At 42.9% G+C, this 26,142-nt stretch overlaps 1 protein-coding gene across 1 annotated transcript in view; it reads left to right on the top strand.

The window, feature by feature from the left end:
• The window catches only part of SLC46A3 (solute carrier family 46 member 3), a 78,203-nt gene that overhangs the window by 18,330 nt on the left and 33,731 nt on the right, over nt 1–26,142 (top strand). The window contains exon 3 of the mRNA XM_068267011.1: nt 8,451–9,318. Coding sequence (XP_068123112.1) covers nt 8,451–9,318 — 868 coding nt within the window. The remainder of the gene's footprint in view (nt 1–8,450; nt 9,319–26,142) is intronic.

The following is a 26,142-nucleotide window of genomic DNA, read 5'->3' as shown; positions in this document are numbered from 1 at the left end:
AAAACTCAGGTGAAAAATGGAATTGCATATGGCCCCTGGAGTCAGAGTCTGTGGTGTCCTAAACTGAGGAGTCGGAGTCAGATGATTTTTTTTTTTACCAACTCCACAGCCCTGGTAAATATTAGACTAAGGAGTTGGAGTTGGAGCAATTTTGGGTACCTGGAGTCAGAGTCAGTGGTTTTATAAACTGAGGAGTCGGATGATTTTTGTACCAACTCCACAGCCCTGGTAAGTATAAGATTAAGGAGTCTGAGAAATTTTTGGGTACCTGGAGTCGGAGTCTGTGGTTTCGTAAACTGAGAAGTCAGAGTCAGATGATTTTTGTACCGACTGCACAGCCCTGTTTGTCATCTCAAAGCTGAAGTCTTGACAGATACTACATTTCTCATATGAAATGTACATGTCTTTTTAATATTAAGTGTCTTTTGGGACTTGCCAACATCCAAATAATATCACCAAGGATTCTCCAATGTCTCACCTGTTAACTGCTCCAAACCTTCAGATTACTGATGCTAGTATTATTATTATTTCTTTATAATAAAGAACATATTTACATGAGAAGTTCAAGACACTGTGCTATCTTGACATCCGGCCAGAGCCGGTTCTCTCATGAAGCAAGGTGAAACACTTGCATGAGGGGCAGAGATTACAGGGGCAGCATGTTTGTACTGTGTGTTTACACTTACAGCATGCAGGAGGAGAAGTGAGAGGAGAGCGAACGAGGTGATTGGGGAAAAGCAGCTTGTTGTGCTGTGTGAGGAGTCTGACAGTGAGTGAGGAGGGGGGATGCAGGAGAGTATTGCTGGTGGCCAAATTACACTATTTGTAAAGTAATTTGGGATTTGTCGTTTGACTGCCCTCAAATTACTGTCTGAGTGCCGCTATAGCCGTAACTCACATTACAGCCTACGGCAGCGCATGGTGCACCCAGATTTCCCTGCACTGTTTTGTGCTGTTTCGCCCTCAAAGTGCAAAGCATGATGGAAGTTGAGTATCTAGAGAGCATTGGGTTATTCTAAAAGAGTCAGAACTCGCCAACTCCTCTCAGAAGCTAGTGTTTTAACTAACAGTGTGCAAAGGCCTGCAAATTTTAACCCATTCCCAGCCTAAAGTCGATGGAAGAGCCTGGCTGTTAGCTACACACACAGTCCTTTCAACTAGGTGACAAAATTTGAATCAAGAACAGGACAACTTTAAAGTGTACCAGAAACGGGGAGGGAGGAGGGGTGGGAATAATAAACATTTATAAATTCTTGGGATTTCCTCCAGCTTCCTTTGGCCTGATGCCACCGTCCTATGCCTTCTTAATCCTTGGTAATGGTTCCCGTAAGTTCGGCCAGTCGGCGCATGCGCAGTGTGGCTGCACGCGCTCCCCTGTCTCACTCCTATGGCTGGGAGCACTCTGCGCCTTTGCAGTAGTACAGTGCCAGAGCAGAATGCTCCCATCCGCAGGAGCTCGATGTGGGAGCGCGCATTTGCAGTAAGCTCCGACTGGCAAAACTTACAGGACCCATTACCGGGATCCACAAGGCAGAGGATGGCGGCATGGGAGCGATCAGGCCGGAGGAAGCCCCAGGAATGTATACATATACATTGATGATGATCAATAAGTATAACCATGTGGCTGTTTTATTAAAGCTGTCAGTGGCGTAAGTACTGGGGTAGTAGCCCCGGGCAAATGCAGGGAGACTGAAATTTACGCCCTGTCAGGAATAAGAGGCTTGAAGCAGGGCGAAGATGTTAATGACCTGCCATTGTAAGATGTTAAGTTCACTTCAATTGTTTCTTCACCAATCAGTGTCACTGACTTTAGAAAGCTGTGGCAAAGAAAAGTGGAAGTTACCCATCCAGCCTGCGTTTTAGTGGTTAGATGTGGCATTATGGGAACTAGCCCTATATTGCCCATGCTCCACTTTCTGTAAATTACCTTTGCTGAGTCATTTGACTTGTATGTTGTTCAAACAAACCTGCCTTATCACATATTTACATTTACTGCTCAGTATTGAACCACAAATCTGAGCCATAGATCTGAAAGGGGCTGTGCCTTATTAGAGGTGCTCATAAAAGTGTTTTCTGTCATCACCATGTCAGAGTTCTTTTACACTACATGCAATTCCGATCTTTGATGCTATTTAAAAACGTCCTGCATGCTGCATTTTTTTCCGGCTTTTTCTTCTTGCGTTGCTAGCATCCAGGAAAATCGGAATTGTGTTGCGATTTGCAGTGTAAAAGAAGCCTGCAGTTGTGTGTCTATATGTGGACAGCACACTGTTCTGTGGGAATATATACAATGAGAATTTTCATTTGTTTGGTTAAAATATTTCTGACTTCCTGCTTCCTGCAGAAAAAGTAAGATTCCCAGCTGCTTTATGATACGCAATCACATTTGGTGCATGGGAGAAGGCCTTACTTTTAATAAAAATATTAATTTACATCATGAGACGGGTCCATGGATACCTAGGAATTTTTAGTTTTGCTTCTGTCAGGAGAGCTGCAGTTAGAAAGATCTGGGTGCAGATCTAACATGCAGCTTCCATTTTGGTAGGGGCCACCTTTGGTGACTTTTGTATACTTCCAACTCCTGAGGGTGGGCCTTCAATGTTAAACATAGCCTCTGATTGGTTGCATTGTTTACAGCTAAGCCAGTGATTGCCCGTGATGCCATGGCCAATCATCGAGTTAGATGTAATTGAGATACCTGTGCAGAGGTTTTATTTATTATTTTATTACTTCTGAAGGCCCACCCCTCGATTTAGAAGGGTACAAAAAGCCAAGTAATAACAATTTGTCTTTTCCAAAATGGAGGTTGCACAGTAGGATCCGCAATTATTCTTTCTGCTCACAGAAAACCTGGTAGAAACCTCTATACAAGGTTGTGGAAGCCTTCATGACTGCCTGTTTGGATGCAGATGTGTAGGGTGATCGAAAAGCACCCTGAGAGGAAAAGAAACACGGAGACAACAGGAGCCCCAATGGTGCCCCAAGTCACAGTATTGAGTAAAATACAATGGAGGAAATAATTATTTGACCCCTCACTGATTTTGTAAGTTTGTCCAATGACAAAGAAATGAAAAGTCTCAGAACAGTATCATTTCAATGGTAGGTTTATTTTAACAGTGGCAGATAACACATCAAAAGGAAAATCGAAAAAATAACCTTAAATAAAAGATAGCAACTGATTTGCATTTCATTGAGTGAAATAAGTTTTTGAACCCTGTAACAATAAAAGACTTAATACTTAGTGGAAAAACCCTTGTTTGCAAGCACAGAGGTCAAACGTTTCTTGTAATTGATGACCAAGTTTGCACACATTTTAGGAGGAATGTTTGCAGATCATCTCTAAATCCCTAAGGTTTCGAAGCTGTCTCTGTGCAACTCTGAGCTTGAGCTCCCTCCATAGGTTTTCTATTGGATTAAGGTCCGGAGACTGACTAGGCCACTCCATGACCTTAATGTGCTTCTTCTTGAGCCACTCCTTGTTGCCTTTGCTGTATGTTTTGGGTCATTGTCGTGCTGGAACACCCATCCACGACCCATTTTCAGTTTCCTGGCAGAGGGAAGGAGGTTGTCGTTCAGGATTTCACGATCCCGTTAATGCGATTAAGTTGTCCTGTGCCCTTAGCAGAAAAACACCCCCAAAGCAAAATGTTTCCACCCCCATGCTTGACGGTGGGGATGGTGTTTTGGGGGTCATAGACAGCATTTTTCTTCCTCCAAACACAGCGAGTTGAGTTAATGCCAAAGAGCTCTATTTTGGTCTCATCAGACCACAGTACCTTCTCCCAGTCACTCACAGAATCATTCAGGTGTTCATTGGCAAACTTCAGACGGGCCTGCACATGTGCCTCCTTGAGCAGGGGGACCTTGCGAAGCCCTGCAGGATTTTGTGTTTCCAATGATTTTCTTGGTGACTGTGGTCCCTGCTAATTTGAGGTCATTCACTAACTCCTCCCGTGTAGTTCTAGGATGCTTTTTCACCTTTCTCAGAACCATTGACACCCCACGAGGTGAGATCTTGCGTGGAGCCCCAGAGCGAGGTCGATTGATGGTCATTTTGTGCTCCTTCCATTTTCGAACAATCGCACCAACAGTTGTCACCTTCTCTCCCAGCTTCTTGCTAATGGTTTTGTAGCCCATTCCAGCCTTGTGCAGGTCTACAATTTTGTCTCTGACATCCTTGGACAGCTCTTTGGTCTTTCGTATGTTGGAGAGTTTAGAGTCTGCTTGATTGATTGATTCTGTGGACAGGTGTCTTTTATACAGGTGACTAGTTAAGACAGGTGTCCTTAATGAGGGTGACTAATTGAGTAGAAGTGTCTAACCACTCTGTGGGAGCCAGAACTCTTAATGGTTGGTAGGGGTTTAAAAACTTATTTCACTCAATGAAATGCAAATCAGTTGCTATCTTTTATTTAAGGTTATTTTTTCAATTTTCCTTTTGATGTGCTATCTGCCACTGTTAAAATAAGCCTACCATTGAAATGATACTGTTCTGAGACTTTTCATTTCTTTGTCATTGGACAAACTTACAAAATCAGTGAGGGGTCAAATAATTATTTCCTCCACTGTATATAGTGGGCGATGGTGGTACGTAAGGGTTGCATACGGGCAACCGACCACTGAAGGCAGGTGGAGAACAGCAAACCCGACTCCACTGTATTCCAGATGGTTATGAGATTAAAACCCTAACCACATAGAACACCCCTCCTGAGGGAGGGTGGGTAATACAAGGGGGAAAGGGGCTAAGGGGTAATAAAAACTGTGTTAAAACAGCTAAAATTGGAAAGATTGAAGTGGCTTAACTCAAGGACGACACATTCGTATAGGGTTTGTTTATTCCATATACACATGTGTTGTGCTAGAGGTAAGGTAAGTCACCTCAATCTTTCCAATTTTAGCTGTTTGCCTGTTTGGATGCACTTCTGATAAATCCAACATGGACGTGTTCACGCAACACTTCAAGTAAAGTTTAAATAAATCCAAAGTATTATCAAAACGGGTGTATTGGATGGATAGCTAAACAAGCCAAACTCAATCACAGTCTGGTGCGAGTCTCCATTTCTTCCATGGAGAGAGCCATAGACACTTTAAATCAAGATGAAACATTGTTCTTCCTTGGAAGTCAGCCAGGCGGAGCTAAAGTGCAACAGGAAAGATTATTAGAGGTCTGCTGACATATGTTTGAATGTCACAGCAGAGAAGACTTTTTAACAGCTCTTTTGGGAATTGCGATTATGGCATGTTGGATTATTCTAGTTATTTACAATTGATTCTACCTGAGACAATTGTTTCTACCTACCCTCCATCCTGCTGACGTGCGTAATTGGGTCTTAGAAGCATTCATTTTATCCATTGATTACTTGTGGAAATATTAATTTAAAGTAGTATGAAACTCAACATTTCCTCTTTACTCTAAAAGATTATTTACAGCATAAAATCTACTATCACAAAATGAAATTGTAGCAGAACAGCATTTAGACAATTAAACACAGCACTTTGTTCTTTAGTGGAAAGCTCCTTGCTTCAGTGGGCAGCTTCTGGCCACATCCAAAGAAGTGATAAAGTTATCTTTTGTCTACATTTCTTTGTCAGATACATTTTGCAAACTCCCGAAACTGAGCTGTACTGAGCCGAGAAGCAGAAAGACCTGAGAAGGGATCTCTAGATCGATTTCAATATATAAATACAGCAGCTATGCAATAAAATGCAATGACAGCTTTCAGAGCAGAAAAACTCTACTTTGGGAATTTGTAATTTGTAGACTGACAATATTACTTTTACACAAAAGCAAATATGATAACTGTATGGGTAATAAAAAGTAGGAAACACATTTTTATTAAATGTTATGTCAATATTTTATCCCACGTAACCATCAGATTGTGTATCATGCCATGCCTGCTATCTAGCAGCTTTTTACTCCATAACCAGACTTTGGGGAGTATGTTTTAGTGAGAGATTAGTGGACAGTGTTGACATTAAACAGTTCTGGCTACTTTCAGTTGGAGAAGGGATATCTGCATGTCTTCATTCTGCAGAAAGCTGAAGTTGTGGACTTGTTCACTTTAACATATACACATGTTCTGTAGAGCTTAACACATGCTGATTTCTAGTAAAGGGATGTGAAAGTTTTTAATCATAGACCTGTGAAATCTAATAGCAAGCCACTCTTAACATTTTACGCTTGAAATAGTGTAGCAAAGCGACCAACATGTGTAAAGTGGAATTCAGTGTGTGACGGATCCATTAATCTCAAGTTACACTGACAAGACAAGACAAATAACATTTATATTATAATGTTCTCCTGGCGGAATGAAGGCGCCAGAGCTGCAGCCACTAGGACGTGCTCAGTGGGCAGTGGCAGTGTTAGGGAGTCTAGCCCAAGGAGTCCTTACTGGCTTACTGAAAGGAAGAGAAAAGATTCGAACCCTGGTGTCAGAGGCAGAGCCCTTAACCAGTACACTTTTCAGCCACATTGATGGTACTTGTAAGTGTTTACCCTTTTAGCGTGCAAAATAAATCAGGGAAGCTAATGATATGTTATGCGGGGAGTGGCACCCTGACACCAGACAGACGTACTACCGCAAGTACATACAGCACACACTAATCAGGCACAACATTAAGTGATCTAAGGAAGGACAACCAGTGAACTATCAGCAGATTCATGGGCACCCAACACTCAGTGGGAAGTGAAGACTAGTCCTACTGGGGGGGTGGGGGTGTTTAATGTTTTGAATGATGAGTGTATAAATCTGAAGTCAGTGGAATATATGCACAATTGTATCTTTACTGTAGGATACCTGTTACGAAATAGGAGAGCTGTAGACTCTGACATCAGTGGTAGGAGTGGGCTCTCCTAGGATGTGGAGTCTAAGTGGCTACAGGTCTTCACCACCAGAGCATGTTGGTCTCCTACCCCTAGTGGGCAACTGACAGTAATCACCAGGTCACAGTCCTCAGGATTGCCGCACCAAAGGCAGAGAGAACAACTAAATCTGATGTGGGAGGAACAAAGAAACTAAGTCTGGAGCAAGCCATGGGTTGAGGGCAGGCGGTAGACAGGCTCAAACGGTAACAAGCTAAAGGTGAAGGGCAGGTGGCAGACAGGCTTACCAGTAATGAGGCCAAAGGTCAAGGGCAGGCGGCAGACAGGCTTATCAGTAATCAGGTCAAGGGCAGGCAGCAGACAGGCTTATCAGTAATCAGGCCAAAGGTCAAGGGCAGGAAGCAGGAAGGCTTATCAGTGATCAGGTCAAATGTCAAGGGCAGGCGGCAGGAAGGCTTATCAGTGATCAGGCCAAAGGGCAGGCAGCAGACAAAATGAGGTCTGGAACAAGCAGGTTCGACAACGGGTAATAAGATCAAGCCAAGTCACAAACTAGCCGGGGTCATGAATGGGAAGACAATACAGAATAACTGGCTTTAGCAACAACCATCTGCAAGCGGCTTGAAGTAAAAGTACTGAGTGACTGTTACACTCGCTTTAAATAGTGTTTTCAAACTTGGCACCAAAATTATGTGCAGGTGCAGTTTGCGCATAATGTAGCGTACGGCGCATTCGCACAACAGCTCGCAGGAACTCTCCCTTACTGAGAGGCTGTGTCCGCTGATGCACTTGAGGACAGGTGTTGTAACGATGCCAAGATAAAAATTAGACATTCAACATATAGGCTGTAGCAGTTTGTAAATGGCAGTAATGTTTCCAGGTCTCATTGGGAACTTGTATTATGGAAAGTTAAGTTTCCATTAGCAGGCTAATTTTGACAAATGTCTTAGTTTGCATAATACAGTAAAGGTTGCCATGGGTCTCTTGAGCCATTGAGCATAAGCTACCCATAGTTGGGTCAATTAAGGCCTGATATGCCACGCCAGTCTACCTGATTGATAGTGGGCAGGGACTGGGTTCCCATATGAAGATAATCAAAGTGATAGAAATGGCTGTAAATCAAACAGAATGATCAATATGTGTATCGTCACTCTCAATGCAAGTCACTGAGTTCTCTCCTAGGTGCTGATTTCACAACTTTAAAATAAAATACCTTTTAAACTACCAGCAAGTAAGAAAATACTCAAAATAATTTGCATAGCACACTGTCACCTATTTTTTGGCATTGTTTCAATTGCAAATGAAAAAGTATCTCCTAGGAGAAAACTCAGGAGAAAAAGTTAATTGCATATGGGCCTTGGAGTCAAGTTCTGCATACTAAACCCCTTCGGAATGCAGCCTTCTTCATCACATAATGAAGGTCTGTGGAGAACCCTTATTAGATGAGGCAAAAAGAAATTTAGATTTTTGTTTTATTTTACTCCATTTTACAACTGTACAGTACAAATTACAATTTCCAAACAGTCCATATACTGAAAAGTGCCCTACTGATAATGTTAATAATATCTATTGTGTTGAATTTTTTTTGTAAGATTAGAAATGTAAGCATGTTTTCTTTTACTTTCAGGAGGTCCAGAAGAGAGCTTCAATTTTCACGACGACTTTGGATTTAAGCTCCCTCATCCCAAGTCTTCTAATGGCCTTGATATTAGTATCCTATGGTGATCGCCATGGTCGAAAGGCTTCTATACTGTTGCCCACCATAGGTGCCTTACTGTCCGTCATTGGTTATGGTTTAGCTGCATTCCTTGATTTGCCCCTTGGAGTTTTGTATGTGTCTTCGGTCCTCAGTGGATTCCTGGGTGGGTTTGCTACGTTAATCGGAGGCTGTTTTTCCTACGTAGCTGACTTGGCAAAGGACGTTCAGCAGAAGAATGTTCGTATAGCTTTTATTGACATGGTTCTTGGGGTGTCCATGGGAGTAGCAGGGATCACATCGGGGTACATGATCGAAGGACTGGGGTTTAAATGGGCATTCGGAATTCCAGGAATTCTACACATCGTAAACCTTTTCTATATCATTTTCATACTGGAAGAAACTGTGAAAAGGTCGGAGTTCCAGCAAAACTTGTTGAGCACAGATGGGTTTAAGGAACTATTTTCTGGAGTCTTTTTACTATTTAAAGATGCGTCGTGCAACAAGCGGGTGACAGTCATTCTGTTGCTCTTTGCTTTTATGTCCTATTTGTTTGCCGATTTCGGGGCTGCCACCCTCTTCACCCTCTTTGAGCTGGACTCTCCTCTATGCTGGCATCCGGTCCTGATTGGATGGGGGTCGGCCCTGTCTACCTTTTGCTACGTGGGGAGTTTTTTGGGTGTCTACCTTTTCACTCGCTGCCTGAAAGATGAGTACATCGTGTTCATTGGAATAGCATCCTGGATGGCAGGCATTATTTTGGCTGCATTTGCCACAACAACAGTCGCTATGATGTTAGGTAAGATTCAATATACTGAAATGATTTCCTACTTTTGATTGCATTCAAAGTATTGATATGATTGAATGGGTGTGTAGTATAACAGATAGCCTTAAAATGCACCTGAAGGGAAAAAAGGTGCCCTTAGAAGGTACTTGCCTTAAAAAAAGAGGCTCCATAAGAATCCACAACAATGGGGCAATTTAAACCAACATGAAACCCAGAAGTAGGGCAATCATCCAGGCTGTGAAGAAAAGCGGAAAAGCCGCCACATGGACGCAAGATGAGGCGGCTGTTTCCGCGGCTGGCATAGCGGAACGCGGAGAAACCGCCGCGTCAGACGCGGCGGTTTGTACGCATAGGCCTGCTTCTCTCAGTGAGCCGGGATGTGGAGGAAACGCCGCACGCTCAGACAGCGTGGCGGCGGATTCCGCATCCCACTCAGCAACAACGTTACAACACATGACTGGTGTGGCTGGGACTGATAGTCCACACTGGTTTAGGAGGACACGTGCGCGCACAGAGAGGCAGGGCTCTTATGGCAGTCATAGGAAGGTCAGCTGACCAGGCCGGTCAGCTGACATTTGCAGCAACTTTCATTGGTCCAGCAATTAAGGGAGGTGCTGGAGAGCACTGATGTATATATACTGGGTGCTGGTCATTCTCTGGTTGTCTGGCGTTGCGATCACTACGTGGTAGCACTCAGACCTTGTCTGTATCTGTGTACTAGCATAGTTTCCAAAGGTGTTGACGGCCAAGGATCTCACACCTTAGCGTTAGGAATTTGAACTGTATTATTTGTTATGACCTTCTGCCTGCCTGACCATTCCTTTGAACTCTGATTCTGTACCTTGCTACTTCTGATCTCCTGTTGCCAAACTCTGCTTGTTCCTGGACTCTGTATTTGTCTCCTGATTCTGTACCTTGCTACTTCTGATACTCCGTTGCCAAACTCTGCCTGTCCATTGGATTCCGTATCTGTCTCCTGAATCTGTACCTCATCTGTCTGTGTGTTAACGACCCGGCTTGCCCGACCTCGAGAACTGGCCTTACTGTTAGAGGCAGTTCCCAGACCTGTTAGTGACACCCTCACTGGTGTCACTCACTCTCTGTCCTTCCTACTCTCAGCCTAGCTCCTCCCTCGGGAGAGTCTAGGCCTACGGAAGGAATATTCCTCTGTGTGTACTCAAAGTATTTCTGTTGCATAACACTCACTCGTTACTCAGGTGTCCAGAGGTTAGAGTATATATCTGATTATCGGTGATACTGCAGATCACCAATAATCGGGTATATTCTGCATTCTCGGTGATACTGCAGTTCACCGGTAATCAGACCCTCTCTGTGTTAAACCGATCGTTACACAGGCAGTCACGAACTAGTGCCGGGCATCTCAAGATTTAGGGTAATGTGGCAGATCAATTAGCAATTTTTAGAAATGAATTTGCACTGATGAGAGGGGTTAAAAATTAAGTATTGTAAAGGGCCTACCACCAGTTCATTGGCTTACGCAGCCCAGTGTCAGCGAAAACCAGTGTTTTAGCTTTGGTTGGGTTACTGTAGATTGGGTAATCCACCATTTTTTATCTGGTACAGACTTCATTGATGCGTTTTCTTGTTATAGTACTTGTTCTCTCTCTCAAGGCCACAGTGAAAGAATCACTCTCTTTTAAAGCCAGATTCCTAGGGCGATTGCAAAAACATTTTGCTAAGATTTGAAGCACTGTACAGGAAACTGTAAAGTGCTTCTGATTAACGTTATATATATACTGCCATCCATAGCCCTGCCCCCAATTGAAGAGTTCATACGTAGGTTCATAGCCATTAACCCTAATCGCAATCGCACTAGTGGGCTCAGCCCCATTTAAATACAATTGCAAAGCATTTTTTAAAATCGGCGGCGATCCAAAATTGCTGCCAAAAACACCCTAGTGGGGCCCCAGCCTTTGGGCATATACAAATTTGGTCTATCATACGTTTTGAGACTCATAAGATGCCTTATCAGCAGGGATGCTCAATTTCGGCTTCGGGAGATATCCGGATTTTTGCTATCCGGATATCTCCCAGTAATGCTGTGCGGGCTGGGCGGGGGGGTCAAGCTTACCTCTCTGACGTCTTCTTCGGTCGTCCCTCGGCGCCTCCCACCATGCGCGTCACGTGATTACAAACACTTCCTCCTTCAACCCGGAAGGAGGAAGTGTTTGTAATCAGGTGACCGCCGCTTGGAGCGCATCGTGGGAGGCGCTGAGGGACGACCGAAGAAGACGTCAGAGAGGTAAGCTTGACCGCCCAGCCCCCACAGCATTACTGGGAGATATCCGGATAGCAAAAATCCGGATATCTCCCGAAGCCGAATTTGAGCATCCCTGCTTATCAGAAAGTTTGATTTTTAAGTTTCTTAGCATATTCACTTTCTTTGTTTTTAGATGTGTATACAGTCTACAATACCTAGGCCCATATGCAATTAGCTTTTTTTCCCTGAGTTTTCTCCTAGGTGATAATTTTAAACTTGTCAATAAAATGCCTTTTAAGCCCCCAGAAAGCAAGAACATACTGAAAATAAATTTGATAGTACTTTTTTAGCTACTTTTTGGTACTTTTTAAATTGAAAAGTGCTGGAAAGTTATTTTAACCACCCTGGCGTTCTATTGAGATCGCCAGGGCGGCTGCGGGAGGGTTTTTTTTAAATTAATTTCATGCAGCCAACTTTCAACTATACGGCGCTCCGGAGGCGTTCTTCCGATCGCCTCGGCAAGCATAAGTAACAAGGAAGGCTGCAATGAGCAGCCTTCCTTGTTTGGCTTTCCTCGTCGCCATGGCTGAGCTCGTCCATACCGCTAAGGTGGTTAAATCGAAGATGAAAAATTATCTCCTAGGAGAAAACTCAGGTGAAAAAGTGAATTGCATATGGACCCTAGTTTCTACCATGGATATCTGACTGTTATTATGCCTTTTTTGGCCTCTGCTACTCATGCTGGGAGATGTGGATTATTGTTGGGCTTTTTCAGGTCGTTGTCAGAAGAAACTAAATGTGGAGTTTTGGTTCTGAGATTATGAGCTGTTTTGTGTCCTTGGTGTCATACAAATGTATGGCCTCTTATCGCAGATAGACAGATAATGATTATCATGAACTATGCTGCTGGGTTGAAGTAAGAACAAGACGTGAAAAAACACTCATCACTAGTCTTAGTTCATATTTTATAACTTAAAGAGGAACACCAGTGAAAATAATGTAATACAAAAGTGCTTCATTTTTACAATAAATATGTATAAATGATTTAGTCAGTGTTTGCCCATTGTAAAATCTTTCCTCTCCCTAATTTACATTCTGACATTTATCACATGGTGACATTTTTACTGCTGGCAAGTGATGTCAGTGGAAGGAGATGCTGCTTGCTTTTTGGGCACTTGGAAACAGGTGTTATTTCCCACAATGCAACAAGGCTCCCACAGTGTGATGTCAGAACCACACACTGTGGGAGGGGTTTCACCACAACATGCAGAACCCCCTGATGATCTGTTTGTGAAAAAGAAAAGGTTTTTCATGGGAAAGGAGGTATCAGCTACTGATTGGGATGAAGTTAAATTCTTGGTTTACGGTTTCTCTTTACACAATTGTGTTTATAGTATTACAGGTCATAAGTTGCATGAAATGATGACCTTAGAAGGTACATATCATGTCCTGGTGTTGACTTGGAACTCCCGAGCTTGATAAAATATGTTTGTCTTGTCTATATATATATACTGTGTGGGTATATATATATATGTGTGTGTGTGTGTGTGTGTGTGTGTGTGTGTATATATATATATATATATATATATATATATATATATATATATATATATATATATATATATATATATATATATATATATATATATATAAAACATATACAGTATATATATTCTCATTTTAGGTAAGACGTAAAAACATGTCCAAAATCTTCTGCCTAACACAAAGGAGGCACCCCACCACTCACACTTCTCATCTTTGAAGGTCACCTGATCCCCCCCCCTCAAACAGATCATGTTGTTACTCTGCACATCAGACTAGCTTGCTATCTGGACCCCACCTTTGACCTTGGGCTGTGTTACCCACAAATAGAAAGTTTGGTAGTTGGTTGAGTGACAGCCTGGCTCTCTGCCACAACCCCCATGTAGTGTCCCAGAAACCCTGACATTTGATTTCCCGATGCCATTCTGCACCACATCCCTTATCACCCAACACATTCAACGTTAACAAGTATGGAGTGAAGTGGTTAGTGGCTATAAAAATCAAAAATTGCTATCTTGTGAAGTCCTCCTCATCGGCCACATTCCAGTGACATAATTAGGGGCATCAACACATAACTTGCATGTATTTTCCAAAGGCTGTTAATGCAAATCATAGGACTTTCCTTCCCACAATCCATTGTGACCCTCTGCCAATATGGGGCCTGTGAATGAGTGCAACCATAGCGTGGATTACTGCCCTTTGTCCCACCACACTACAGCCTGAGCTCTTTCCTCTTGAGTGAGTGGAGCATATTTATTGTTTTTGCTGGGGGAGACTATGACAAGCTAATAAAAAATTAACAAAAGATAAAGATTATTATTTTATTTTTTTGGCTCCCAGAGTCATTCTTTAAGTAGCAATAATTGGAAATGCCTGGGGTAAAAAGCTTAAAAAAAAATTAGACCATACAGTGTTTGCATATGTTATAAGCATGTCAGTGGAGGGATTGCAGCTTGTTTACTTCAAGTATAAGCACAAAGAAGCTCATTCAAAAGCTGATCAAGTCAGAAAGTAACATCAGCGTCCTCACGTAACAAGTGTGAAGGACCACACCATAAGATCATAAAAGGCTTATAAGCCATTCAAGACCGAAATTATAAGGTTGTTATATTCTATACACTCTCCAGGTTCTTATTTTTTAGTCTTCTCTTTTAAAATCCTCAGTACAGGTCTCTGAATCACAAGTATGCCCAAATCAATCTTTGTCAAAAGCGAAACCGGTCGGGAAGCACTGACATATGATGAAGATGAATTAGAGTACAGTTATGAACCAGGTCCTGTTTTAAGTCCCCATATCTATCTGAACTTATGGAGGATTTTTTTAAGAGAAGACTAAAAAAACAAGTACCTAGAGACTGTATAGAACAATATAATATCCATATAAATTGGGCTGTGAGTGGTAAACCTTATATACTTTTATGGTTTGGGCCTGGACATGTGTGAAGTGAGGACACGGTGGTGTCACTGTCTGGTTTGATCATGCTAAAACTATTACAATTTTTGAATATTTGTAGTGAATAGTTATAGTTGGTGCGGCATCCGTGTTTTCCAACTTCTATTGAAGAAAGTGGCAGTAGTGATTATGTGTAATTGTAGTATTAGCACATTATAACAGACTGTACATACTGAGGCTAACATGCCTGTATATATTTAAAAAGTGGATCAATTCGGAGAGTGTGTGGTCTGCCAGCACTATGAGATACACAGTCCTGTCACTGGAAGTGGGAGGTATCAAACATCTAGACACCACCTTGATTAGGAAAACTGCGTGCTTGTGATGCTGATGACAGATATATAGAACATGGATCATTGAGAATGGAAAACAAGTTCCATCAGGCACTGCAGTTAAATTGTATTTATTTAGGATTCAAGCGTGATATGGATCACAATATGAATTTCTTGTGTTCATAGGTAGGTGCATAAGTCATAAGCAAACAACTTGTGCTATGATGACAAAGTCAATATTACTGCATAAGATAAATGTACTACCAGATCAGAGGGTGGTGGTGGTGGGTTCAGGGCAAAAAACCGGTAGCCACCATCGGATCAGCCTCGGAAGAAGCAACGCAGTGTGAAACAGCTGTTAGGCTATTGTTTTTTGCCCTGCACCCACCACCACCACCCTCTGATCTAGTAGGACATCTATCTTATGCTGAAATATTGACTTTGTCATCATAGCACAAGTTGTTTGCTTATGACTTATGCACCTACCTATGAACACAAGGAATTCACATATTGTGATCCATATTACGCTTGAATCCTAATTTAAATAAAATTTAACTGCAGTGCCCGATGGAAGTTGTTTTTCTTTCTCCATGATCCATGTTTTTAAAAAGTAATACACATTAAATAAGTTTAAATATCTTTGTGGAAGCTAGTTATAAAAAGTTATCCACTTGTTAAAGAGAATCTGTACTCTAAAATTCTTACAATAAAAAGCATACCATTCTGTTCATTATGTTCTCCTGGGCCCCTCTGTGCTGTTTCTCCCACTCCCTGCTGCAATCCTGGCTTGTAATTGCCAGTTTTAGGCAGTGTTTACAAACAAAAGACATGGCATGTGATAGGCTCAGAGGAGAGCTTGGAAAGGGTGTGTAAAGCTTCTGCCTATCACAAGCAGTGCTGCACATTCCACACATTCCAGCCTGAGCCTGACAGAGCCGACAGAGGAAAGAAGATGAGATTTATTACAGAGACAGTGCAACTAAAAAAGGCTGCAGTAAGACCACATTAGAACAGGTATAGGAACTTCTAGGATAGAAGAAATAAGGCTCAAAATTTTGTTACAGAGTCTCTTTAAAGTAAATCTGAGGTGAGAGTGATATGGAGGCTGCCTTGTTTGTTTCCTTTTAAACAATACCAGTTGCCTGGCAGCCCTGATGGTCTATGTGGCTGCAGTAGTGCCCAAATCACACCAGAAACAAGCATACAGCTAATCTTGTCAGATCTGATAATAATGTTAGAAACATCTGATCTGCTGCATGCTTGTTCAGGGTCTATGATTGAAAATATTACAGAGACAGAGAGGACTAGCAAGAACGCCAGGCAACTGGTATTTCTTAACCACTTATGGACCACGGGTTTAAACCCCCCTAGTGACCAGGCCATTTTTTTTACAAAATAGGCCACTACAGCTTTAAGGCCTCGCTGCAGGGCCATACAACTCAGCACACAAGTGATTCCGCCCCTCCCCCCCTTTTCTGCCCAACAACAGAGCTTTCTGTTGTTGGGCTTTGATTGCTCTTGGAGTGTTTGTTTGTTTTTTATAAATATTTATTTGTTTTATTTAATACTAAATATTACTATTTTTTGTATTTATGCGTCCCTCCCTCCCCCGCCAGCCAATCAGTGCGATTGGCTGTCATAGTCTTCAGCCTAATGCTGGGTACACACGTAGAGATTTCCCGCTTGATTCGCGGTTCGATTCAATTATTTCAAACATGCTCGATTGAATTTCGATCGTTTTTGCCGTCGATTTTGCATACCTATCATGAAAAAAACGATCGAAATCCAATCGAGCATGTTTGAAATAATCGAATCGAACTGTTCGATCCCGTGAATCGAGCGGGAAATCTCAACGTGTGTACCCAGCATTAGACAGCGGATTGCTTTTGGTGTCTCCCAGGGGGACAGCCGTATCGCAGCGCTGTACTTTGCAAATAGACAGCGTTTTCGCCGATGGTGAAGCATCGGCGTGTGCGATCTCCTGCAAATCCCCAGGACTTTACGGTGATTGGCGTTACCCAGTACTGAGGATGTGTCCATGCCCATCGTTGTGACGCGGTCGCCAAGTAGTTAAACGAAAATAAATGTGGCAGCCTCCATATAACTTTTACTTCGGGTTCACTTTAAAACATAATCACAACTTAATAACACTTCTTATAAAAGGCAATCTTATTTTTCTCATTGATAATAATTCTCCTAAATTGTAGATTCAAAACTGCATTCACTTGGATGGACTAATGCACCAACCATTACTGTGAGACTGGGTGCACACATAGCAGAAACGCTAGCGTTGCGTAAAACGCTGCGTTTTATGCAGCAATGTTAGTCAATGGGACGCAGAAAAAGATGCAGAGACCTGTGATTTACAGTATGTGTTTCGAGAACGCTGGTTTTGGTACTCAGTGATTATAAACTCATAAAGCAAAATTACAATCCAGCATAACATAAAATATAACCTTGTTTCTGTACTTTTTATTGCCCATAGAGCTATCCTACTTGCATTTGTCTCACAGCAATGTCATCTGTGTAAAAATCATAGTACCTTGAGATCAGAGAACAGTGTGGCTAGAAGCTGTCATTACATGCATATTATATATTATTTTTTATTTATATAGCATAATCATATACATTCCAAATTTGGTGAGGAAAATTAAGTGTGCTTTGCTTATAGAGCTTCTCACAGTTACTCAATCCTGGAGAAAAACAAAATCTCTGTGCAGTGTATGCTCAGTCTTATTAACTGCAATTCGTGTTTGTTTAAAGATCAACTGGGGAATTCCCATAGCAGTGACAAGCTTTCTGCTGATAACCTTCCTAGAAATGATTGATTTCTGTGACTGCATTTGTATGAACATTTGCATGTGAGTGTGCAAAGGGTTAACTTACTTTGCCATTTTGCTGGCCACACCCTCTTTAGCTCCTCCCTAATAATTTATTTAAATGCCCTAACTTGAGGCGATGTGCTTGGATTTATGTGTTTTGATGCACTATGGAAAGCAAAAGTTTGCTTTCTTAAAACAGAAAGTGTTTGCGATAATTCAGGTTGGAGTTTTCCAGTGCATCACTGATGGAATATGCAAATTAACCATCTCCAGATCCACTGGTATGCAATAATGTGTCAGCTGTTAATTGTACACATGCACTATCTGTCCCAAAAGAGGACATTTGGATAAGTGCTCCTAAGGGCTGGTTCAGACGTGACGTTTGGAGGCGTCGCGTCCGTTGCCGTCGCGGTTGCGGGCTTTCAGCAGCGTTTGTGTTGCGTTCAGATGCGGTCACGTTCTTTCTTCCCCTAGAGGGACATTAGCCGTCCCGGTTAACCGCCCCTGGAAGCTACATGTAGCTTCCAGGGGCTCCTTGAACGCCAGGGAAAATCAGGACCCGAACGCCGCGTTCGTGCAAACGCGCTTGAAAGCTTGGTACAAACGCTCCCATTCACTTGAATGGGAGCATTTAACACCAAGCCCCGAACGCTGGCTGTAAACGCTCCGTAAGCGTCCGTCTGAACCAGCCCTAATGCAGGTTACAGGGCTAGAGTTAGGACACCTTCGAATATTGGTGTAGGTGACTACGCAAGAGAATGTATTCTTTTATACCAAGACCCCGGCTTCAAACTTAGCTGTAGGGATAGCAGTGGTTCCTGGATGATTTATTTTTGTGAATGCATTTGTATGAACACTTGCATGTTAGTGTGCAAAGGGTAAAGGGAGTCTGAAGTTAAATAAAAAAAAAAGATAATGTACTCGCCTATAGAGAGGGAGGGCTGTGGGTCCTATAGAGCCTTCCAGTTTCTCCTATGGTCCCCATGTTCCACTGCTGGCTCCCCCGTTAGTAGTCTCCGACTGATGGGTGGGAGACTGCTCTCTCTGTGACTTCGACAGTCTTCGGGAGGCCGAGTGCTGAAGACGGGCAGCTCTGTACTGGGTATGTGCAAGAAGGTGTGCTTCTGCATGCACAGTATGGAGCAGCTTGTACCGATTTTGCATCGTGCAGTAGGACTTTATGTACATTATTCTGCTTTCTGCAGTTTAAAGAAGAACTGTAGTGAAAATAACTTCATGAATGAAATTGCTTATTTTTTTTCAATATTTATTTAGAGGTTTAGTCAGTGGTTGCCCATTGTATAATCTTTCCTGTCCCTGATTTACATTCTGAAATGTTTCACTGGTGGTGATCTGTACGGAATCTTACTGAGAGTTCTATGCACTGAGAGAGATACTGCTTGCTTGGCAGTTGGAAAAAGCCGTTAGTGTATGTGTGTGTGCGTGTGCGCGTGTTTTAAAATACAAAAACGATCATGCTATTCAGTCCAGTAGATTTCATCTTTGGTTGCCGTGTGCAAAAATTAGCAAAAGCCTTGTCATTGCTGGTGAGCTGATGAATACAAAAGAGATCAGAGACTGCAGGTGTCTTTCCATTAACACCGAACAATAAATGAGAAATGCAAAAGAAAATCACTTCTTGCAGAAGCAGAATATGAAGGAGGTTATATTCCAGCAGCTTTTATTCCACACATTGCAGGCACGTGTAATTATGTACAGCGGGGGAACATTAGCTTTACTGCCGTCTGCGGACAGCTCTGTTAGAGCAGCTGTGATAGAGTTTTAATTATTATTAGTATAGAGCGGCATTACATTTTAAGTAAAAGGAAAGAAATGATAGTTTTGTGAGCACCTGCTGGTTCGTTATTTTACAGGTGTGTTACTTCTATTTACCTGGGAACAGGGTGACCGGTTGGCACACAACGTACCCTCTTTCCTTGAGATTAAAGAGACTCTGTAACAAAATGTTCATCCTTATTTCTTCTATCCTATAAGTTCCTGTACCTGTTCTTATGTGCTCTGTCTAACTGCAGCCTTTCCTAGTTGCACAGTGGCTGTATTATCTCTGTTATATGATCTAATCTTCTCTCTTCTGTCTGGGCTGTCGGGCTGAGGCAGTCAAGCTGGAATGTGCTGTGCTGCTTGTGATTGGATAGAAGCTATACACACCCTCTTCAGGCCCCCTGCACACTCTGTATGACTTGCACACTGAGCTACTCTCAGCCTGTCACTTGCTATGTCCTTTGTTTGTAAACACTGGATAAAAATGGCAATTACAATCCAGGATTGCAGCAGGGAGAGGCAGAAACAGCACAGAGGGGCCCAGGAGAACATAATGAATAGAATGGTATGCTTTTTATTGTAAGAATTTTAGAGTACAAATTCTCTTTAAGACATCCCCTGAAAGTAATCCCTAGCGGGAATTTCTAGCATGCTTGAAATATAAGCCCTACCCCGAAAGTAAGCCCTAGCTGCAGTATGGGGAAAAGGTATGGCAACTTGTGTTATCACTGAAGCTGATGGTCTTGTGGGTTGGACCATGGCTCCATTATTGGGCCAATCACTGCATTCGCTGCTACTCAGCAAGTGCAGTGACCGGCCCAATAACCGAGACATTATCCTGCCTGCGTGACCATCGGCTCCAGTAGAAACACAAGTTGCAATACTAAGACACAGCAGAGGACATGGGGGACAAAAGGTACAGAGGGGGACACCAGGAGGAGACCAAAGGTACAAGGGGACACAGGGTACACAAGAGGTGGATCCAGCAGAGGAAGAGGCGGCACAATGGGGAAGGCAGAAGGACACACAGAATAGGAACTTGTGTGTTCCTAGAAATATAAAACATTCCCCGAAAATAAGCCCTAGCATATCTTTTGGTGCAAAAATTAATATAAGACACTGTCTTATTTTCAGGGAAACACGGTACCTACCTTTTTAAACGTTTAGAGGAGATTGCCATTCAGTTTCATTGGGTTGTACATGTCATTAGCTGTAAAAGTTTTAAGATGCCACAAACCGTTTCTCTAGCTCGCTGTCTCACTCTTAGAGTGCTTTGGGACTGCTGATGATGGTCACAAAAAAGCTCTACGCTGATGCAAGAAGAAGAAGGGGAGCCAAATCGCAATTCCGGGTCCTGCAGAATTTTTGGACCGATTGCACGCCAGTACAAGAAATGGGTGCTCTGCAAAATTGCTCTTCAATTGCTTTTCAAAAGAGATTTGGCTGCAACTTTGAGAGAGTTGAGAGATAAAGTTAATACTATTTGCTTGGTCTCCCGATGTCCGGTTTCCGGTGTGTAGCTGCGCCCCCTAGAACAAGATATCATCTACGCTTTTCTAATAATAGGAGAAAGAGAAGGCCCTATGACCTTTTGTGTTAGGGGGCGGGGCTAAGTGCCAGAAACGGGCAGAAATGGACCTTGGGAAGCCTGGTAAGTATTAAACTTTATTCCCACAGGTTTATACACACACACATACACAAAAAAACAACACAAATCGTAAGGGCTGTACAATTGTTAGCAGCAGATTGTACCTTAAAGCGGTATAGTCACCATAAAAATCAAATTTCAACAGCAACTGGTCGCAGTGCATTAAGTGATAAAGATGCTAAGCCTGCATTAAAAACTTTCAAAACTTTTTCTGCTGTTATGATTTGGAGTTAACACATACTTAAGGAACACTGCCCCTTTAGTAGTCGTTGCCAAAGAATTGCATGCTGGGGGTTCTTTTTATCTATAATCTATTCCTCCTCTTCGCTTTATTTCCCTGCCTAGCTGCTTATCTGAAACCTTATCCCCTACTCACTTGTGTTTACAAGCAAGGCTGAGGTGACTCAGCAATTGGAGGAGACAAGAAAAAAAGTAAAGGGCAGAAATGACATCACGAGTTAGACTAACTGTGGGCAAAAGACATGGCCTCCACCACTAATAGAATTCTCGTCATTTACTATATAACATTCACTGAAATCAAAATGTGGACAGTATAATACATGTGTTATGTAAGTAGATCAAGTATTTATCTACTTATATATGTGTTTTTTTCCCTGGCATAGTATGGCTGATCCTACTGCTTTAAGGCCTCGGTAGAGAATGTGCGTGCATGTGGGGACACCTGCAGTAGTAAAGGCAATCTGAGAAATTGATATTATAACTTATTTCTATTGATGATATTTATTACTATATTGGATTTGTATAGCCCCAGCATCTTCCATGGATAGGTTGGAGACTCCTGAAGTGAGATCTCCCTGCCACAGTCCATCGCTATTTCCAGCTCCTCTTGATGTTTTGCGTGTTCATGCAGTGTTGGGGCATTCTCATTGCAAAGGTACTCCTAATAAAGGCCAACACAGGTGTGCAAGTGTGGAATTTCAGACCTAAAGTGCTTTTTATTGTATACTCAAATAGCTGGAATATCAGCTTTTGGATGAACTAATCCCTTTTATGCTTTTATACAGCTCTAACACAATTTTTTCCATGACTTAGCTGAGAACTGTGAACAATTAAGGCCTGCACGTAACACACATTCCGCTGATAATTCGGCGTCTGTAGTGCAGCCCCCGACCACCGGTTAGATCGCCTGGCTCATCGCATGATGTCACATATGCGCTGCTCCATCAGCCCTCCGCCTCCTTTTCTTACATTATTTTCACTGGAGAGCCTCTTTAAGCGATATTCATCTTGCGTGTGTACAGCCTAAAGGCCTGTACACACTTGCAGCTTAGGTGATCATTTCTGACTCTGTGACTGTGTACAAAGGTCGCCTCATGCCTACCCAATGCTCGATAGTAATCAGAAGTGCTGGAAAACCATGTCTTATCACTGCTGATCTATATATGGCTACAGGCATCGGCAGCTTGGTTTTGCTTATTCACCTCCTTTCTGTAAAGGAGTTGCTGCTCGGCAGACAAGACAGACATCCTGTTCATATAGGGAAATCCTGCATTTCTTCTGTTGGCCATTAGACTTGCTGCCCTGTGGCCAGAACTATGAACAGACTTGAGCAATCTTCTACATCATGGCTTTTGGCTTTTGCTTGCAATAGCTTATGTGGCTACCTTTCAAGCTATTGTTCATCTTTAATGCTTTATATGTAGCTTATGCAAATTAAGTGATCCATTATGGTGATCCCTGTGCCACTAAAGCACTATCCTATGTATGATTTCTACAGGTCATAAGAACAATGGTTCTTATGACCTATAGAAATCATACATAGGAAAGTGCCTTAGTGGCGTAGGGATTGCCATAGCGGTTGCTATGTGGCCTGTAGCCACAGGGGACCCAGTGTGTGTGGCCGGTGGTAGCGACATCAGGGTCCACGGTAGGGCCCCCCAAAGTTCAGATTATCAGCAGCAGAAGCATAAGACAAGTGACTCCCCTCTCCAGGCTCCCCCGATGATCTGTCTTCTCCAGACATCCTCATCTCCATAAATACAGCACCCTCTCTTGTCACGTTAAAGTGATGCCTGGAGAAGATAGATCGTCGGGGTGCTTGGGGAGTTGAGTCACTGGTCCTATGCTACTGCTGCTGATACTCTGCATGGGAGGGGTCACATCTGGCTACCTATAGGGGTCCTTATGACTACCTATGTCCCTGGTGACTACCTATGTCCCCAGGGAGAAAAGCGCTATATAATTATTATTGTTATTGTTATACTGAGGGGGCACTACTTCTAGCTGCCTATTACTGGATGAAGGTGGGGGGGGGGGGGGGGTTAAGCCACCTATACTGATCCTACCTGAAGCGTACCGGTGGCTGCTATTACAGAAGGTCTACGTATTGCTGGAGGGTCCCTCTGGCTACCTATAATTGGTGTGGTGGAGGGTAGGAGCACAAAGATGCCTTATACTTTTCTTATGTGAGAGGGCCAACAAAATATTTGCTTTGGGCAGGGCTTAAAGTCAGAGCAATTTTGGGTACCTGGAGTTGGTGGTTTCAATAAGCTGAGGAGTCTGAGTCGGATGATTTTTTAACCAAATCCATAGCCTTTGTAAAAATTAGACTAAGGAGTCGGAGTCAGAGCAATTTTGGGTACCTGGAGTCAGAGTTGGAGTCGGTGGTTTCATAAACTAAGGAGTTGGGAGTTGGATGATTTTTGTACCGACTCCACAGCCCTGTATGTGGCCCCATAATCTCTAGCTATGCCTCTTGCTTTTACCACTTGTGCGCTGTGGCAAAGATACACCACTCTGATCAGGTGGGTTTTAATGGTGATAATCGCAAGTCTGAGTGACGATCCTGCGTCTGGCATTATTTTATTGATTGTTGTAATGATGTGCAAAGTCATATCCCTCGCTGCTGTTTGCCCCTTCCCTTATCTTTCTCCCCCTAGTAAAACACTTCTGAGAGCAGAAAGAAGATAAAAAGTTCAGCAGGTCATACTTAAAGTGAATCTAAAATTCTTACAATAAAAAGTATACCATTGTATTCATTATGTTCTTCTGGGCCCCTCTGTGCTGTTTCTGCCACTCCCTGCTGCAATCCTGGCTTGTAATTACCAGTTTTAGGCAGTGTTTACAAACAAAATACATGGCTGTTACCAGCTTGTGATAGGCTGTGGAGAGGGTGTGTATAGCTTCTGCCAATAACAGCAGACAGCACATTCCTGCCTGAGCCCGACAGAGCCGACAGAAGAGAGAAGATTAGATTATATAACCGAGATAACACAGCCACTGTGCAATTAGGAAATGCTGCAGTAACACGGACCACATTAGAACAGGCATAGGAACTTATAGGATAGAAGAAATAAGGCTGAAAATGTTGTTACAGAGTCTCTTTAAAGAAAACCTGAACTGAAAATGAAAAGTCAAAATAACCATACACAAGTCATACTTACCTTCCATGTAGTCTACTCCTCAGTGTCTTTCTCCTGTCCCGCGTCCTGTTTGTTCACTGTGATCAATGGAATTTTCTGTCCTCCATTTTGAAAATGGCCATTACCCATAAAAGCTTTCTGGTCAGCACACAGTTAAACTGTAACATCGCCCACTTGAGCCATAGGGAAACATGAACATTACCAGGTACAACAGTTTTCCTCTCCGCTATAACTGACAGCAACTGATATTTTACTGACAGCAACTGATGTATTTCAGATCTGACAAAATATTGTCAGAACTGGAAGGGATAATTGTCAGAAGAAAATGGTAAGATTCTGAGAGGAACTGATGGCAAGGTAACTATGTAATGTTCATTTGAAGTTACCTCATGTGTTTATTTTAAATATTTTTACTCAGTACAGGTTCTCTTTAAGGTGCCCATATATCTAGTGATGATGGGCAGATGAACCAAGAGACTGATCTTTCTCTGATCAAATCCGATCAGATAGAAATCTGGCATGCTTGTTACGGCACCGATTTTCATCCAGTTAGAGAAAATGATTGCATCAGATGGTTGATTAAGCCGCATTATAACTACGGTAGCTGTATGACCAGCTTTATTCTGTATAGGAGCTGAATAAACATGGAAAATGGCAGCAGTGGCAGAAAGAGAACTAATCTTCAATCCAAGATTGTTAACCTCCCTAGTGGTATTGACGGTTATACACGTCAGTACAAAACATGCTGTGAACAGTATTGATGTGCATACACATTAATACTCTCCTGCTCTGCACATTTTGGCAAGTTAAGGGGAAAAAAAAGGCTATGAAAATGAATTGGCTCACTTTTTGCACAGAAATCCTGGGGAAATTGAACGCCTTAAAGAGAGTCTGAAGCGAGAATAGATCTCACTTCAGACCTCATATATAGCAGGGCACGTGTGCCCCTGCTAAAACGCCGCTATCCCGCGGCTTAACGGGGGTCCCTGTCCCCCCAAACCCCCTCCGTAATGCGGGGGAGCGCTTCCTGGTTGGGGCAGGGCTAACCGCCGCAGCCCTGCCCCACGCGCGTCTGTCAGCGCGTATCTCCGCCTCTCCCCCGCCCCTCTCAGTCTTCCTTCACTGAGAGGGGCGGGGGAGAGGCGGCGATGCGCGTCTGATAGACGCGACTGGAGGCAGGGCTGCAGCCGTTAGCCCTGCCTCCAGGAAGAATATTTCTACGACCAACTTGCCGACCATCTTTTGCGGGGGGTGGGTTGGGGGTGAAGGGACCCCCGTTTAGCCGCGGGATAGCGGCGTTTTAGCAGGGGCACACGTGCCCCTGCTATATATGAGAGCTGAAGCGAGATTTAGTCTCGCTTCAGTGTCTCTTTAAAGAGAAACCGTAACCAAGAATTGAACTTCATCAGTAGCCAATCAGTAGCTGATGCCCCCTTTCCCATGAGAAATCTATTCCTTTTCTCAAACGAATCATCATGGGGCTCTGTATGGCTGATATTGTGGTGAAACCCCACCCACAGTGTGATGTCAGCACGTCACAGCTCTGAGGTTCTGACATCACACTGTGGGAGCCTTGTTGCATTGTGGTAAATAACAGCTGTTTACAGTTGTTTCCAGCTGGCAAAAAAGCAAGCAGCAGCTCTTTCCACTGACATCACCGGCCAGCAGTGAAAATGTCACAATGGGCTTGATTCACAAAACGGTGCGAACTGT

This window comes from Hyperolius riggenbachi, chromosome 2 (genome assembly GCF_040937935.1).
Source record: "Hyperolius riggenbachi isolate aHypRig1 chromosome 2, aHypRig1.pri, whole genome shotgun sequence".
In the NCBI taxonomy this organism is placed as follows: domain Eukaryota; kingdom Metazoa; phylum Chordata; class Amphibia; order Anura; family Hyperoliidae; genus Hyperolius; species Hyperolius riggenbachi.
The sequence above is the reverse complement of the archived record's forward strand: the minus strand, read 5'-3'. Positions and strand labels throughout refer to the sequence as shown.